This window comes from Aplysia californica, unplaced genomic scaffold, assembly GCF_000002075.1.
Source record: "Aplysia californica isolate F4 #8 unplaced genomic scaffold, AplCal3.0 scaffold00477, whole genome shotgun sequence".
In the NCBI taxonomy this organism is placed as follows: Eukaryota; Metazoa; Mollusca; class Gastropoda; order Aplysiida; family Aplysiidae; genus Aplysia; species Aplysia californica.
The window spans coordinates 361,152-379,506 of NW_004797747.1; the positions used below are offsets into that span (position 1 = coordinate 361,152).

Below are 18,355 nucleotides of genomic sequence, written 5' to 3' on the forward strand. Positions count from 1 at the left end.
TAGACATGGGTCTACTCTTCTGGTATTACTACGAAACTCAACGTAAATAAGCACCTTACCTTTAACATTTTACATCTTTGGCGCGGAAGTCGGAAAAAAGCCAACCTGCTGTGCTGCAAGCCTTGGTTTCAACTTTCAACTTGACTTGTAACCACACACTGAACAATACTGAACATTATAGAACTGATAGAGCTATTTCAGTGGTTTTCACGTCTTATGAACTCTCTTTAACCCAGCTATGGGTATTCAAGGATTAACAAAGCTTCTTGGTGATTGTGCACCGTCATCAATGAAAGAGAATGAAATCAAGAGTTTTTTTGGTAATTCATTCGATTTTAGATTCTAATATTATAAGTATAAGTATAAGTAATGCTAGAGCGGCCCGTGAACGTAGCCTGCAGACTACGTTCACGGAACCCGTGAATGTAGTCTGCAGGCTACGTTCACGGAACCGTGAACGTAGTCTGCAGGCTACGTTCACGGCACCGTGAACATAGTTGGCAGGCTATGTTCATCTTGCCCTGAATGCAGTTTGCGGGTGCTTCGTTTAGGGGGAAGCGTCCGCTGCCGGTTTTTGTCAGTGACGTAATATTTTGGCCAGCTTCAAGTGTTTCATCCCGTGAGATGAAGGAAAACGAAGCGTCTTTACAGAATTAATGTTGGGACATGGGATATGGAAACGAAGTGACTATACTATAGATTATTCGGACTCGAGTCTGAATGCCGAATGTATGAAAAAAATAAAAATGTTATTCGGACTCCGATTCTTGTCCAGCATGACATCACTTCCGACTTCCTGTGACTCGTGACTCGGGCTTCCTGTCCTGCCTCTCTCGTGACTCGCCTCAGGCTGGGTAGAGACCGGGATCACTTTGGGCAAAATGTGCAGGAGCCGAGTTTTTATCTTATTAATTTATGATGAATTTGAGGCCTGCCTGAAAAGTTATGGCCGGCACTATTTCTCCGAACGTTCGGGAAAATAAAGCTGGGCACTATTTCTCCGAACGTTCGGGAAAATAAAGCTGGGCACTATTTCTCCGAACACTCTGAAATCTCATCCTTTCTTGCAAATTTCGGATATTATATAGATCTATAATTATAGTATAAGCCTACCAAAGATTGTTCGTATACAATATGGTTCAAGCGGTCCAAAAAATGTCCTCAGTAAATATTTATATAAAGAAATGCTACAATTCCAAACAGTTTTTCGCTACAGATATGGCGTGTTGCCTATGAAGGCGAAGGGTACTGCTCTTAAACGTAATGTGTTGTGTGTTCACTCGTGTGCTGTCTAGATCTAGATCTAGATCTACGGAGGGTTATTGATAACGACACGATAGAACTACTGCGACCAAAGTCCCTTAATGTGTGTGATTCCATAATTTACATGTAATATCCTGTACTTTTTTTTAAAATTACGCACATTTAGGGTTAAAACAGCCAATCTTCTTCAGACAGGTGGACACTCGCCCTTATTTTTTAATGTTTGTTGTTGTTTATGAGCTGTTCTAATTTTGATTTCTTTCTGTTGTTAAACCTTTCTTTTTCACGTTTTTACACTCATCTAAAAATCTCTAGACTAGCTCTTGAAAATTGAAATAGATATAGACCCAACAATTTGCTCCTGTGTGTGTGTGTGTGTGTGTGTGCGTGCGTGTGTGTGTATGTATGTGCGTGTGTGAGTATGTCTGTGTGTGGTAGTAAGTGAGGAGTGTGTGTGTGTGTTTGTTTTTCGGGCTTTATTTCAGCCTTTATTCAGTAACAGTTCAAAGTATACAAAATAGAAACACAGGATCCATTCACTCCAGGGCTCATGAGTTATTCGTCTCTTTCAGTTTTACTCATTCATTCAATTCCCGTGTTCTCTCCCGCGGCTCATCCCTGTCCGCATGACTTCCATACCCCACCCCCTCCCTCCGGGCACACACAAAGAAAATCTCACTCATTCCCTTGCACCCTGCGAACCATGGACAATAATATAGGCAAAACACTGCCTGAGCTGCATTCCTTTCTTTCGTGAGCTGTGGACCAGGCCAGGGGGGTCGGTGTCGTCGTCTTGTAGTTGCTGTCGCCTGTGGATACTCTCGCACATTCTTCCTTTCACCCGCTCTTTCACTCACACTGTCTCTCCATCCATAGCTCAGTTCGTCATACGTTCAAAAGTTGCCCACTAGTCATGTTTAGTTAGTGTGTGTACATGTGCATGATGGTGGTGTGTGTGTGGTGGGTGTTACTGAAGGTTGTCTGTAGGCGGGCTTGCCATGCGGTGTTCCTTCCCAGATCAGAGGCAGAATGAAAGTTGGCGCCGAACTCTCTCAATAAATAGGCAAAAAATCACGAGACCGGAAGCCGGAAACCGTTCGGAGAAATAAAGATCGGCACTATTTCTCCGAACGTTCGGAGAAATAGTAACTTCGAAAAGTTATAGCGCTTCTAATAAACTTTAGCTTTGAAATTTTCTTGAAAAGTTAATAATTGATTTTCAACAGTTTTTTGTGGTGTGATCTGCAGCAAATAATACTGGTTTGACCCTCAAAGCAATAGCAATGCATCTGTGTGCGGGAATGAAAGTAAAAATTAACCTTCATTTAGGCTAAGTTAAGGAATGAAATTATGACTCGTTCATTTTTTATTATAATTCAAGATCTGCTTCCTCAGCTAAATTCTCCCTCTTTTTTTTTTAGGGAGGAAAGTTGCAATTGATGCATCAATGAGCATTTATCAGTTCCTGATTGCAGTCCGACAGGATGGGTCTCAACTGACGAATGAGGAAGGTGAAACAACAAGGTACAGTCTTCTTCTTGAACATCGTCCGGCGAAGGACTTCCGTAACGAGCGATCACCCGTCACCCCATCAAACACAATAAAAGAAGAGACTTATAATTATCCCTACGCTCTAGCCATAACCCTAAACCTAACCCTCTCCACTCTCTATACTCTTTATAGAGGTCACTCGTAACGAAATTCCTCCCTTGCACGTTCTTAAAATTCAAATATGATAGTCTTTTTATTAAAAAAAAAAATTATACTTAACCTTATAATTTCTCTTGTGAGATATTCTTGAAGCTAAAAATGAAAAAAAGCAACAATTATAATGATGTTGTTTATTATATAATTGTTAGAGGGATTAGAAGTGAGTTCATGGAAGGATAAAAAAAAAAAAAATACTATGAGGCTGTATTACATGTTTTATTTAGGAAACCTATAAAAGCAAAAGAATGTTATTTATGGTTCCATGACACTGACAACTATGTTGCATTTTTTGCATGTGATAAATGTACTTTTTATTTGATTTTCTTGCAGTCATTTGATGGGAATGTTCTACCGTACAATAAGAATGGTGGAAAATGGGATTAAACCGGTGTATGTATTTGATGGGAAACCACCTGACATGAAATCAGGAGAGGTGAGTCCGCAGTCTCCTTAAAATGTGAGTGTATTATAAGAGCTACAGGTTGTCCGTGTCTTTGATAGTTGCTCGCCTTTGGTCTTTCCGGTGGCCACACATTGCAGATTGCTTTCTTTTCCCTGTAGTGCAGATTTCAGTGCAAGTAATGCTCTTTATTACTTTATGTTTAAAGAATGAATTCTCTTATTGAATTGTCCTCTCTGAGCATTGTACAGAGCTCTAACTTGCAATATAGAGGATTTATAAATTTGTGAAACATTGGCTTTCATTTTGTTTCCTTGAAAGTTGCATTGAGTCTGTGCTGTTTTCTACTATTTTTTGTGCATTACTATTACAAAGGCATCTTTTGTAACAAGTTATTTCTGATCGGGCAGTTTTAGTATTTTATACCAAGTGCTTTCTATTATTTATTTCATAGTTAAAGAGAGTTGTGTAAAGTCATGGATTTTCATTATATTGTACACTTACAACTAGAATAAGTAGGCCTATAGGTAGACATACATATAAAAGATTAAAGAGGTGGGTGGTTGGCGGGTGCTCAGGTGTGGTATATTATCTGCGGTGAGTTTGTGCTGACTGTAAAGATTTTATTACTAATGCATTATAGAATCAATTTGTTTATTCAAGGAAAGGGCATTATGACTGGTAAATTTTTTGTTTAAATTTCTGCTTTAAAAAAAATTGACTGTAAATTTGTCTTCATTTTCCCAGTTGGCTAAGAGGAAAGAGAAACGTGATGAAGCTCAAAAAGAGCTGGAGAAAGCAGAAGAAGCAGGTATGTCATTTTAAGTGTCACTTTATAGTTTGTGAAATTTCTTTGATTCAAAAGCCTAGAGCTAATTAAGCATCCTGTTTGCACTTGTAGTATAGCTATGTAACCAATCTTGAACTTTGACAGAACAATACTGAATACTAGTGAAGTCACAGTCTTGTGCAATGATAGTCCTTATATTTGCTAATGTTTTGGATTACCTTTGGCAGAAAATACATTTTTCGCTCCCCCTATGTGCAAGTTGATTCTGGTTGTTTAAGGTAGTGTTATTTATATTGTAAAAGATTTGGAGAGGAGGGGTCTAATTTCTATTGTACAGCCAAAGCACGTTGTACCGGCAGGGTTTGCCAATGTTCATAAAGGAACCCCTCTATATAAACATAGTATTTTCACCTTCACACCACTATCCGCTTACTATCTGAGTTGTACAGTCCTTAGTTAACTAATGCAGACGCCAGAGGTACACACTGCACACACAGCACACAACACCCACTTGTTGGCTACTTGATAATCTTTCTCCCTCGAGAAAGACACAGAAATAGAGAGAACAGAGAAGGCTCTCTGCTCTGAGTACATATATATCGCCAACTAAAAGACACTTTTCAATCACAGATCGCACAGCAGAATCGTGTTCCTTAATGTTGGGCAGTTGAGGTTATACAATAGAGGACCCTCGTTGAACTGCCAGCCCTGCTGTTCCGCCAAATCATGCCCATCCCCAAAGGTGGCGATATAACGAATTCCCAAGGGTGATGGTATAACAAATTTTGACTGTAGTTGTTTTGAAGAATCGGGTGGGTTTTTTTTTTACCATGTATGAAAATATTTTTTTTTTTCCCCAGGTGATGAGGAGAATGTTGAAAAGTTCAGCCGAAGACTGGTGAAAGTCACCAAGGAACACAATGATGAGTGTAAAAAGTTACTTACACTCATGGGCATTCCATATGTTGAGGTAAGTTTGGTTTGACAAATAACATTAGAATTGTTAATACTTTTTCTTGTGAGAACATTTGTTTTCCCACACACATGGCAAATGTCTAAGACATTTTATTTACTAATGATCATATAACTGTTTGAAACTGTATAACAGCTGTGTACTATCCACACTCTTATATGGATCTGAATGCTGGAGGATGACTGGTCATGATCGTGCCTAGCTATCTTCTTTTCATACAACCAGCTTATGCCAAATCCTCCGAATCTTCTGGCCCGACAAGATTTTCAACACATATCTTTTACGGAAAAGTAGGCAAGAGGACATGACCACCATAATAACAAGGAGAAGATGGAGATGGATTGGGCACGTTCTGAGAAGAGAATCAGACTCTATTGTAAAGACTGCCCTTCACTGGACACCCGAAGGACATTGCTAGAGGGGCAGACCCAAAGTGACCTGGAGACGCACAGTAGAGTCTGAAATAAAGTCGTGGAACCATTCGTGGGGGACGTTGACCAAGATGGCCCAAAACAGACAGAGCTGGAGATCCTTTGTTGCTGCCCCAAATACCAGATGGTGCGACGGGTAGTAAGTATATTACTGTTATGATTTGTCACCAGACCGTCTCATGTGTTTGGTCTCTTTGCAGGCTCCTTGTGAAGCAGAGGCACAGTGTGCAGCTCTCGTGAAAGCTGGTAAAGTCTTTGCCACTGGCACTGAGGATATGGATTCTCTCACATTTGGGTCCAGTGTTGTGCTCCGGCATCTTACATTCAGTGAAGCAAGGTCAGTATCATGGAATAATGTCGAAAAGAGAAGTATTCTAACTTGATTTTGTGTTCAGTTTCAGTTAATTTGATTTTTATTTCCACAAAGTTATTTTAAACTTTACAACTTGAAATTCAATCATGGTAACTTGTGCTTGTACATATGATTTATACATGATAAGTACATGCACTGAGAAGCCTGGGGTAGAATGAAGTTCAGAAAGGTTTTCTACTTCTTGTGTGGAGGAGATTTACATTTGTAGCACGGCAGTCTTATTAATTCCACAATGTAACATCAAATAAAAGATGAAAGCTTTGCAATTACTGGATCTATGACATCAATAAGGGTATGTGTTATATAAGCCTGTATGTGTCACAGTGCAGTGGAGTCAGGCACTCATCAACTTTTGGGCATATGAAGTTATTGTATTGTCTTAAAGTTAAAGCTTGTTCATTTGTCTTGCTTTTGATTAAAAAATACCCATGTATCTTGAATAGAATTCAAGACAATATGTGTGATTGAAGGAGTTAAGGGTCACCTGGTGTCAGGGGTAAATTAGTGAGAAAATGGCTGCCAAAGTTTGGTGTCTTCCAAAGCCTGAGAGTCTTGGAAATAGCAAATTTATATTTTTTGTGCTTTTAAGAGTTTTTCAGTAAAATACACTGAGAAATACGTTTTTAAATGGACATAAATGGCGTTGAGCCCCAACCCCCCCCCAAATCTATAAAAAAAATTTGCATAAAAATCTATTTTTGTGATGTAATGCATTACCTTTACCATAGCCTTTTAATTATGTTCCTTGTCCCACAACTATATTAATATACATTATTGGTTTCTTCACAGGAAAATGCCCATCAAAGAATATAATTTAGGTCGGCTGCTTAGTGAACTTGCCTTGTCTCAAGATGAGGTATGTACTGTGACTATCTGTTTTGACTGATTAGAGGAGTGGCTAGAATTCACAACACTAAGATCAGTGCAGCACACTGTGTGGTTGTATCAGTTTTGAATTAGAGAAAATGGGGAATTGAAAGGTTATTCTCTTAAGGACATAATTCATATATATTTTTATTACCCGATATGTTTATTGTTTTTGGAATGTAAAAAACCCCATTATTATTCAATAAGATATATCTTGACAGTTGAGGTTTTGTGTATGTGGTGGGTTTTTGTTGGGGTTTATTTTTTTTTGGGGGGGGGGGGGTGTCCTGCCCTGTTGTTTGTGGCCATACAAGACCTTGTGGGTCTTACAAAAAGTTTTGAAATCCACCAGATACTGAAACTATAATGTTGTGTCTCCTTTGGCAATTTTTGTTTGAGATTTTATGTTTGGACACCAACAAAGTAGAATATCATTAAAATTTAAAGGTGAAACCAATGGGAGATGAGTAGCTGAACAGGTAAATGGTCGCCTGTCATTACTGTCAACCTGGAAGTAGGGAGTTCGATCCTTGCTAGTGTCAGGTTTTTCTCATAGACTCTGCACCCCCTGATCCTAGGGTAGATAGAATTGAGCACCAAGTGCTTTCGAATAATCTAAGAATGGACAATTTCAGAGGACCATTATTAGAGTTTTGCAATTGCCACCCAATACTGAAGCTACTCTAGTTAGAATAAATACTGATAGTTCTTTCGAAAATGGTATGTCAGCTAAGGGATGTTTCTAAGTTCTATACGTTAAATGGCCCTGAACGTACACATGAGCTGCATGTTGAATGAAGATCTCGCTGTCAGATGTTCCTTTCGCTCTAGCAGGGTTCTCAAAATACAGTGCTTCTAATTTCCTGCCAAATCGGATTTCCGCTATATTTTCAGTTTCCTTCAGACCTCATCTGCCCATCCGATCCCCGCCACCTCATTGATGGTTCCCCCCTCCCATGTTTCCGACTTTCTCACTTTCTCTATTGTAAAAAAAACTACTGTACATCTAGACTCTAGATCTAAGTTGCGTTGCCTTCCGTGAAACGGTGAAGGTTATAACGAGTCCTGAAATAACGAGGTTTTTTTCCCTTCTTTATCTTTGTAAATAAAATACTGCTATAACGGTAAAGGTCAAGCTTAATCTGGTGGAAGTTCTGATGGCCGAAGAATGAACAACGTGTCTGCTTTTAAAGTCATACAATTATTATCTTATGAGTATGAGTGTGGAACTGAATCCCGGTCCCGGAAGTTGTTTTGGTTTTTTTACTTCTTCTCGCGACTGACCAACAATTTTTTTCCCATAATTATAATTTGTTGTTTTGTAGTTTTTTATGTAGTGATGAAGCATGCACATTCTGGTTTTGTCCCCAGGAGGAGCTTTTACTTACAAAGTATACTTTCCCTTTTACCAATTTAGGCCTGATTAAAGTTAAATAGGGGCTTTACTTGATGTGTGAATCTGTTTGGTTATTTAAAAAAATAAATTTTAGGCTCAGAAAGGCCAAATTTTAGCTCTTCAATTGCAAATTTTCTTCAGCTTCTGGGGGCCGATGCCCCCCCCCACCCCCGACCCCAACCCCCAACCAGGGCTTCGCCCTAGACCCAGACCCCCGCCAATTTTTCCTTAATTTTGGGAATTTGCTGTTGGAAGCACTGGAAAGAAGAAATTTATGGGACGTGAAAAAAGGTTCGTGTTTGTGTCAGTTTAATTTGTTTTTGCTTTGTTTATCTCCCGTTCTCTCTTTCTCCTAACAGTTCATTGACCTTTGTATCCTTCTGGGCTGTGATTACTGTGATTCCATCAAAGGCATTGGGCCCAAGCGAGCCATAGAGCTGATCAAGCAACACAGATCAATAGAAGAAATTCTGAAACATCTTGACAAGAAGGTAATTAAAGTGAAATGTTTTCGTCTTTTGGAAATACAGTTGAACCTGTCCAAGATACAGTTGTGAGCGCTGTAGAACCATATACTACTACTACTTCTGTCCAAGATAGGACTGCAAGGGAGCCAGGAAGATATTCCTTCCTTCCGTCCTTGCCTGGCGGAGTGGTGGAAAGGTTACAGGCGATGGAACCAAACTTTGGAGTGTTGTTTTAAGTCAGGGCTGAACTGGCAAAGCATTTATTGTCTTAGACAGGACAAAACCATCTGATGGGAAAGAATTTCTTTGTCCATTTTGGGGTTAACACTTTGCCCCTATGGCAAGCTGATTGGCGACGGTGAGAAGCCAACCCTTTCCCCCACAGAATGCCAATTGGCAACGGTGTTAATATTGCTACTGAAACGTTGCATCAAAGATCTCCTTTTTGATATGCACACCTGTTAAAATAAAATTTCCTTTCTGAATGGTTTGTGCGACCTTTGAGGTCGAAAATCAGTTTGTGTAAAACAGTTGGAGTTAATTTTGCGGGCAAATGTCGAGTAGACCTAGTTTTGGAGAACATGTGAACATGGCTTTCAATTTTCTCAGTATTCTGAAAAGTTTTTAATGATTGGGGTATTTTGGGCGAGATACAGGTATAGATAGTACTGATGTAGCCCATCTGAATCCTGGTCCTTGGGGACAAGTGTTGTGCTCTCTGTGCGCTGCGTGGGTGGAAAGTGTTCAGCAGATTTCTGTCTCAGACAGGTGTATTACAGAGGAATTGATCGGGGGTGGGGGGGGATTCTGTTATGAAAGGTTTATGTTCAGGCAGGTTCGACTATTTCCTATATTTGAACATTTAGTCACAAGGTTTTGTTTTTGCAGCGATTCAGCGAATGTTTTGGTTTTAAAACTTTTACGTATGAATTATTGTTTTCTGAATATGGTAGTCCTTGTGTGTTGCTTTCTTTTTATCAAATGTCCCTTTTTTCTTCCACATTGTAGATTACTTGGATTGATAACTTAGAATTGACTGTTGCTTAGTTTGTCTTGGGTTAATTGTTGACAATGTCTTGGGGGGTTGTACACCCTGTTGGTTGAACCAGTTTTCTCCCTTTTTAAATGATTTTATAGAAGTATTTCTTACAGTCAGCTGTTGCTCAAAGTATTTCTTGTTTCAATAAGTATTTGAGTTTCATTTTTTAAAAAATAATTTTTTGTCATTTACAGAAGTACCCTGTGCCGGAGGATTGGATGTATAAGGTTTGTCTTGAAAAAAAAATGCTTTCATTTTGTTATGATCTCATTTAGCAGTTTGTGGCCATGGCCACTTTTTGGTCAGGGGGCTTTTGAGAGTTGATATGTAGGTGTTTATTGTCATGGCATTTGCTTCCCTTCCTTTTACACTTTCTTTTAAGCGGAAAGTCTGTTGTCCCTTGTTGTAGCATTATTTATTTTAAGGAAACTAAACTAGCACACCTATTTTTGAAGTTGGTCAGGAAAATGTGTTGAAAATTCATTTTGTTTTCAAGATAATTTTTGTGGAGATCTTTGTATACAGTGGAATCCACTTATAACGAGTCCTGAAATAACGAGAAGTCTGTTTTAAAGACACTTTTCTAAAACCCTGTTTTTTTCCCTTCTTTATCTTTGTAACTAAAATATTGCTATAACGCAAGCAGACAAACTCGCGAGTCGGTTATAGCGGAATGTAGCTGCTGCCGTGCACAGCGCATAGGCCATTTATTCATGTAAAACCTCGTCAGTTGAGAAACTTGTTGGTTATCTCACGAAACAAAGAATGGGAGAGCCCACGTGTGCCAACAAGAAGGCCGGATTGAATAAGTGGGCAGAGTGTGGAATGTACAGACAAGCAGAACGCATCGCGTGATAGGCCAGCCTAGTCTAGATTATCTAGGCCTACCGTGCCTCTCACTTCTCCGATGCGGGGATGGAGTGGTCATACTGCTGTACTGTGATGGACGGAGCGAATGTGTGACATGGGGGGGGGGGGTATGGTATGTTCCCATTGTGCACAAGCAGACGGAACACACCACAGGGTGTGGTGGGGTGGGGGACAACACAGCGGGCGAGTCAGCCTAGAGAACTGTTTCTTTCTGATCGCCAACGCTGAGCTGTCAACATCGCTAGCGCTAGAGAAAGAAACCTGATTCGACTTTTGATCAAGTAAGACTTAAAGGTCATGTTGAACCAAATCATAATCAGGGGAGATTACAAAAAGAAATAAACTGAAAACCAGACTCATAGATTAGGCCTACTTTACTATTTCCCTTGAATTTATTACTGGGTCCCTTATAAAAAAATCCTGCTATAACATATTTGGCACCGGTCCCCTTCCTCTCGTTATAACAGGACTTCACTGTATATGATAAGGGGTTGCCAGAAGGTTGTGTACAATTCCCCTCTGTCTCTTCTTGTCGTCTGCTGCTTCTTTTTTTCCTTTAATGAGCATTTTTACATCTATAAACTTAACTCACTTGCGACTGGGCCCTTTCACCAGCCACAAGCGTTGAAGACTGGCGTTTTGGGGGGTATTTCAATAAATCACCACAACTCTCAGAATTACCCTATTGTAATCATTTTTTGACACAGTAAAGTAACATTCAAGCTTAATCTAATACAAAAAACTAAAGTTGTCTAAGTGTAATACTTTAATTTGTATGATTTTTTAAAAATTGGCATGAATTTGATTTTCGAAAAATTTCCAGAGACGTGACAAGTAGAATGAAATTCACTGCAACAACAAAAATAAAAGTTCAAAGTGTTCTGGTTTGATTTGTATACATGTGCAAGTGTTTGGTGAAAATATAAAAGCTGGTCTGTGCATTGATTCAGACCCATACACTGAATTACATGAGACAGATGTACGGCACGACATTGTGATTTCGTTGCGCGAAAAACAACACCGGTACTAGTGCTAGATCTAGCCCTAGAACTACGACTCGGGCCGTGTTCGGGTACATATCCAGGATCCTAACTATTAGACACATCATATTCTGAGACACTAGAACTAGTAAAACGCACAGAAGTATAGAAAACGGCGAAATTATGTGATTCTTGTTCATGCGACTTCTTCGACCGTTACTACGACGCGACTGTCGGATTACTATGAGCTGTATAGAAAAAAACAAAGCGCGAGTTCCGGTCTGTTCAACCCCAGTTGGGGTCACTGTCCTTCACCTTCAATAACTTAAACACTACCGGACCCAGAGATACGAAACAAAGTCTAAGTAGCTCAGGCTTGGCCAAACAAGGGTACGAGGCGGGTCTCGCGATCCGTGCGTGATTTGTAGAGCGAAAAAAAAATTCCAAAGTTGGTCACGCAGGGCTTGTGAGACCCGACGCGAGCGTCATGGCGGGGGTCACGCAACTGTTGTGTGACCCGTCTGAAGTGAGTTAAAACATCAGATAAATAAAAGTAAAGGTTGACTAAAGCCATGTGGGATGTTCTGTAACTCTCAATTCACTGTTACTTATTTAATAGTTTTTAGTATTGTTTTACATGGTGTAGTTATGCAATGCATTTATAGAGCTATAAAGTTCAAAATCATGAAAAGACTGTTTTGCTGGCATAGCTGCTGCTGAAAGACCCATTGTTTTTCGCTTGTGGTGAATTGAAAATGTTGTTTCTTTTATTGTCACTATTATTTGACGTTTATCTATTAAAACTGAAACCACACACTGTGGTGCGGTTGGTTACAAACTTGACTGACTAACAGAGCTTTGAAGTTCAAATCTAAGTACGGTAATATTTGTCCCTCCAGTTGCAGAATATTTCCTCTCAGTCTGGTGTCCTGTCAGGTGATAAAGTGCTTTGTGTTCCAAATAGTTTGTCAGAATGCATGGAGCATGTACATGCCCATACAATTATAATATTAAGATTTATTATATTTTATGTTAGTATTGTTAGTTTCTTTTCGTATCAGAGAAATATACATCAAAGGAGTGCTTTCCATTCTTTCAGGAAGCCAGACGACTATTCCAGGAACCGGAAGTTGCAGATGCGGAGAAGTTAGATGTAAGTACTATAAGGGTGAACAGCATCTGATGGTTATTTTCTTTATTTACAGGCTGAGTTGCCTTTTGCAGCTTCACGGGAAAGTGGGATTTGTGAGGACATGGTTCGCCAGGTTTCACTGCAATCTGCCTTTCAGTGGCCATGGAAACAGTCTTTCTATGTTTCATTTTAAAAACTCGACAACACTAAATGGTTAATTACTCTATTGCATCTGGTTGTTTCATTTTAAGGTTTGAACCAATAGACTTGTTGTTTGAAGACAGAGTAGGAGAATACCTGTGATCTTATCTGGACTGGGGCTTGTATTGAGAATGTTCATCATTAGTGTTGAGTGAATTAATAACTAGGCTACCAAACTGTTGTTATTTTATATATATGCATGTTTTGTTGTTTCTCAGAATATTTTTTTTCTCCATCCAACAGTTAAAATGGACAGACCCTGATGAGGAGGGTCTTGTTGAATTTATGGTATCACAGAAAAATTTCAGGTGAGTGTGTAGTAGCTAAATTGTTCTGTATATCCACTGAAAGATATCAAGTCAGTTTATTTCTGATGCACATTAAACAGGATATTTATTTACTCTGTTCTATTGCTGTCTAAAGATCTTCCCAGATTAACACATTACTCCCTAAGAGTCTGGACAAGAAGTCCATTGGTAGATCCTAAGCCAGGGGAAGGAACCCACCTCCCGTGAATACAAGCCTTTAAAAAACACATTTTAAGAATACTAAACAAATTCCAAAAATCCTGAAAAAATAAAAGTTAAATCGCAAAATGAATGTAGTTTCAGAAAAATATAACTTTATGTCTGCGCAAACTGTTGGAAATGTTCTAACTTAAGTTCAATCAGGGTGTCCGACCCGTCACTCTCACCCTCAGCCTCGTGGTCGGGCCCTAGATCTAAATTCTAGATTTTCTACGTCTGAACCTCCCGTGAATACAAGCCTTTAAAAAACACATTTTAAAAATACTAAACAAATTCCAAAAATCCTGAAAAAATAAAAGTTAAATCGCAAAATGAATGTAGTTTCAGAAAAATATAACTTTATGTCTGCGCAAACTGTTGGAAATGTTCTAACTTTAGTTCAATCAGGGTGTCCGACCCGTCACTCTCACTCTCAGCCTCGTGGTCGGGCCCTAGATCTAAATTCTAGATTTTCTACATCTGATCAATCCGAATTGCCCCAAGCTCTTGCTACAACGTTTTCATCAAAATCTGAGTCATATGATTTACCAAATGCTTGTTTTTGCTCAAATCCATCGTTATTTCCTTATTCGAACTCAATTGTGTCGGTTTTCAACAAGTCGAGACACTTTCGAAGTGTTGGTAACGCGATCGCACTTCGTTCGGCTCTAATACTAAAACTACTGCCCCGAAAAATTTCGTTTCGGTATCAAACGAAAGAAGAAACTTTTTGCATTAACTATGCGAATCAAAATCTCGGCCCCAGAGTCTCGCCAAGGCGAGAAATCGTTTCTGAAAATGCTCGGTCGGCGCCGGCGGTTCCGGGCGAGTCAGGGTGGAGTACGTAAGGGAATTCCCTGGCGATCCCAGGCGAGTTGGGTGTAATGTGTTAAGACAAAAACAACACACCTAAAAACTTCAAAAGTCACAATGGAAGTTTGGAAAAAGCCATGCCAAAACTGACACCAGCGTCGTGGAGTAGAGCCAAGAAAGGAAATTGGAGGTGTTTTTTTAGTACAGGGTTTTACGGCGCTCGCAACTGCATAAGGTTATATGAGCGCGCGAAACACAAGTTAGTTTTGTTCACAACAGTTTACTGTACGGCTGGCTCGGGTCAGTAGTTAGATTTTAAAATGTTAAAAAATCAGTATAAATATATGTATATTTTGAATCCTAACAATTTTCCTAGATAACATTTTTAAAAATTTAATAGTTCGATTTCACTTTATAACTTGCCATAAAGGCCGTTGGCCTTTATAAAATTCAAAATTCTGTCGGGACCAACGACGGAAAAAATGTCTTGCAATTTCTTACAGTTATAATATTTCCTTCGGATCTCTCCAAAGTCCAGACATTCGGTTAGGATGTGTCTAATGGTAAAATCTGTGTCGCATCCGATACAGAACGGCTTCTCATCTCCCTGTAGGATTTGAGGTGTTCATTAGTGTAAGTGTAAGGGACTTTGAGAAAAGTGGGCATTTTCAGCTATAGAGCAGGTTAGTAGCAGTATCGTCCATGCTTTGATCACTGAATGTCATATTTTTTTCATTTTGTCTCACCCCTGTTTTTATTTTTCGCTCCTTTTACTTTTTGATGCTTCAGAGTATCAATTATTTTTAGCATACCCGGTATCTATTTGAGTTATGAGGATGATCTCCACCCTAACCAGAGTGTCACTTGGTAATGTTTCTGTACCGGTTATTTGTTTGGAAATTTTTAGATAACTCTCTTTTCAGTTCTATCCAAAATGATTTTGCATTCAAATTTTGAGTGGGAAGAGGCATTCAAATTTTGAGTGGGAAGAGGCATAGATATGAATAAAGGCTCTGCGGAGAGGGAGTAGTTTTAAAAAATCTTTTGGATTAAGTGTCCGATAACAATCCCTTTTAAAATTTGAAGTTTCAGAAAATACTTCTCTTGTTTCTGCAGTGAAGAAAGAATACGAAATGGAGTTAAGAAGTTGCAAAAGGCTAAACAAGGAACAACTCAAGGTCGCATGGACTCTTTCTTCTCTGTTGTCTCAACGTCTAAAACATCAAAGAGAAAGGTGAGCACACATACTGATTACTTATGATTGTAGGATTTTCCAGACAGTGCTACGGAAATTATGCAGGAACAGTTCTCTTTGTGTCTTGGTGAATGGTGAAAATGTTGACATGAATTAATTCTCTCTCTCTCTCTCCCTCTCTCTCTCTTTCTCCCTCTCTCTCTCTCTCCTTCCTTCTCCCTCCCTCTATCTCTCTCTCTCTCTCCTTCTCCCTCTCTCTCTCTTTCTCTCCCTCCCTCCCTCTCTCTCCCTCCCGCACACACACACACTCACTATTTCCTGCTATGACTATGTTTGTAGAAGTATGAGAACCTGTTTTAAAAAATAGTCAAGATACCTTATAAGGGCTCTGACTGTGAAAATGGATGAGATCTGTCAAGGTTAACCTCAGTATGATGATTCTACTTGGTTTGAGATGGAACCTCTTATTTGAAGCTCAATGGAATGAGTGAAAGTTTATAGCTGTATGTTTATGGAGGTGGGGGGTTGGGTCCAAACCTGAAACGTAACTGAATTTGAAGACTATTGATGCATTTTTTTTCTTCGCAGGCGGAGGAACCTAAAGGATCACAAAAGAAAAAGGGAAAGGGAACTTTCAAGAAAGCAAAGTGAATTGTACTCTGCTGTCATTTGCATATATATATTGTTATGTACATGTAGTATTCCTTGCATATATTAATGTCACATCATTGGTTGAGCAATTATCTCCTATTTTGGAGCTTAACAAATGGTATGATTTGTTTTTATTTCTTACACTTTTCATGATCCTTCGATATGCCTTGTGTGTTCTGTCCTTGATAGGTGGCCCCGATTTTTACCTTGATTGGAATACAAAATGAATGACACATCTCTGATTTTCAGTCTTTCTTCCTTCTTCTTTGTGTTCCCCTGTAAGATCTCAGGGGTAGTGACTTCTGGCTCTTGAACTTGCAATGCAGCTGATTTTTACATAAGTGACCAGAGGACTGTTGATTGGTGCTCTGGTATGGTGTGCTCCTTCCTTCCTTCCTATCAACCATCTATCATCTTTATCTTTCCTTCTTTTTTTGTGTTTGCTACTCTTTCGTAACACCTGTGGTTGGCGGGTGCTCTGCTCCTTCTTTCCTATTTAACATCACTTGTCCTGATTTGTCCTCCTTCAGATTTTGAAGTCACTCTGTTTTTATACTGACTAGAGTATTTTCAGTTTTGGTTGGAGTTAATTCTGCTTGGGTGGCGGCCGGAGCCTAATCTTATCAATTTTAGGACCACCAGGGGATATCTTTAATGTGCGCAATTTGCACACGCGACCCTAAAGATTTTTCACCCTTATCTGAGAAGACTGGCTACTACATTTTATTTTCCTTAAGTTAAGGTGTGTGGTTTAAGATTTAAAGACAGCAGTAAGAAGGAGCCAGGCGTAGAAGTAGAAAGACTCAGGAGTATAGGAATAAGGAACCCAAAGGAGGCTGAAGACTGGGGGAAGAAATGAATTTCAGTGTTTCGACTTTTTTAGCTTTATAGTGTTAGGTTTATTCTGTTGATTTGAGGCAATTTGTTTCCTACACACAAGACTGTGTTGTGTGAAGCTGCATCAGGCCGAGCCCTGACTAAATCAGTTTTATAAATGAAAAATTTATGGACATGGTGTATGGGTCATATGAGTAATGTTCATAGCTCGAAGACCATTTACCTTGCTTCAATTAGAGATGAGTCTTTAAAATGTGGTTCATTCCCTTCTTATGATTTGATAAACCCTGTTGAAATAAGCATTGAGCCCATACTGTACTGAGGGAAGCTGATCATGCCTTTTGGCTTTTATCGTCCTTGTCTGTGAACTATGACTCGGTGGCATTCTGGTGCTGGAAGAGCTCTAGTTCTAGCCTTTTTGCAGTCGCATTCTGACTTGTTGAGTTTACGTGGCAGTGGAGTTTGCTTAAACTGGACCCAGGTAATCTGAAAATAGGTATACCAAACGATAATAAAATCACTTTTTTCTTTTTCTGTCTCTAAGCAACCTCTGTAAACTATTGAAGAAAATCCAGGATATTTAATTTTGGTTCAGAAGACTCCTCTGTGTTTGAATAAAAAGGGATTGAAAGTCTGTGTATGTATGAAATGAATTGTTTTATTGGTGCTTCTCAAGTGAATGTCAAATTTTCTGGTACTGTGTGTATTTGATTTTGACCAATAAAGTGTCTGATGGCTAATTTGGATTGATTCATGTTTCTTACACATGTTTAGATGTAAAAGCCCAAGTGGGTACTTTAGTGCAGTCGCTGTCACCCCACAAGACCCCTGTGTTGAAATAATGACATACCGGGGGCAAGAGGTATGGTGCTATCTATTTATTATTGTCTCTCTAAAGATAAAAACGACTGGTGTTTGTGGTGTAGTGGATAGGCGTTTGCTTTCGCACGCAGGAGACAGGAGTTAGATTCCTGAGTGGGCAGAAAATTGATAAAAAATTTCTTTCCATTGGGATGTTGTACATGTATCCCTTTCCCTTTCAGCCCAGGTTAGCTCTGACAAGCAGGGTGGGAAACCCGCCTATAATACTAAGTCAATATTATTTTATATTAGTAGGCAACACAGTTCACAAACTGCAAGTCAGAGAGAGAGAACTGAGGGGGTTTTGGGGGGGGGAGGGGGCTCCTTTTCTTTCCCCTCTTATTCTTTTTTCTCCGAACATTTCTTTTTTTTGGGGGTTTTTTGTTCTTCCTGCTGTAGATAGCCTCTCTAGCTTCAACAGCACAAAGTCTGCTTCGACTATCAAGGCACCCTGGAAATAGCGGGTCACAAGAGTGTGACAAACACAAAAGAAGTAGAGGAAAATTACAATAGTCTGTCCCCGCGGTTTTATGTGCCCCGCATAATTTAGCAAAATTTGATGATTTTTTTGCATAATTTCTGATTATTTTCCTTCATCAT

The 18,355-nt window shown here is 39.4% G+C and overlaps 1 protein-coding gene across 1 annotated transcript; it reads left to right on the top strand.

Annotated features, from left to right (window-relative positions):
- The first annotated feature begins 63 nt into the window (after window positions 1–63).
- Window positions 64–17,635, top strand: LOC101861382 (flap endonuclease 1). Its single transcript, XM_005105554.3, has 13 exons — window positions 64–320; window positions 2,685–2,787; window positions 3,304–3,406; window positions 4,121–4,184; window positions 5,024–5,133; window positions 5,768–5,904; window positions 6,730–6,796; window positions 8,563–8,694; window positions 9,904–9,936; window positions 12,659–12,712; window positions 13,136–13,200; window positions 15,328–15,445; window positions 15,995–17,635. Exons 1-13 carry the CDS (start codon window positions 239–241, stop codon window positions 16,055–16,057), a joined length of 1,131 nt encoding a protein of 376 aa, XP_005105611.1. The 5' UTR covers window positions 64–238; the 3' UTR covers window positions 16,058–17,635.
- The last annotated feature ends 720 nt before the right edge of the window (window positions 17,636–18,355 follow it).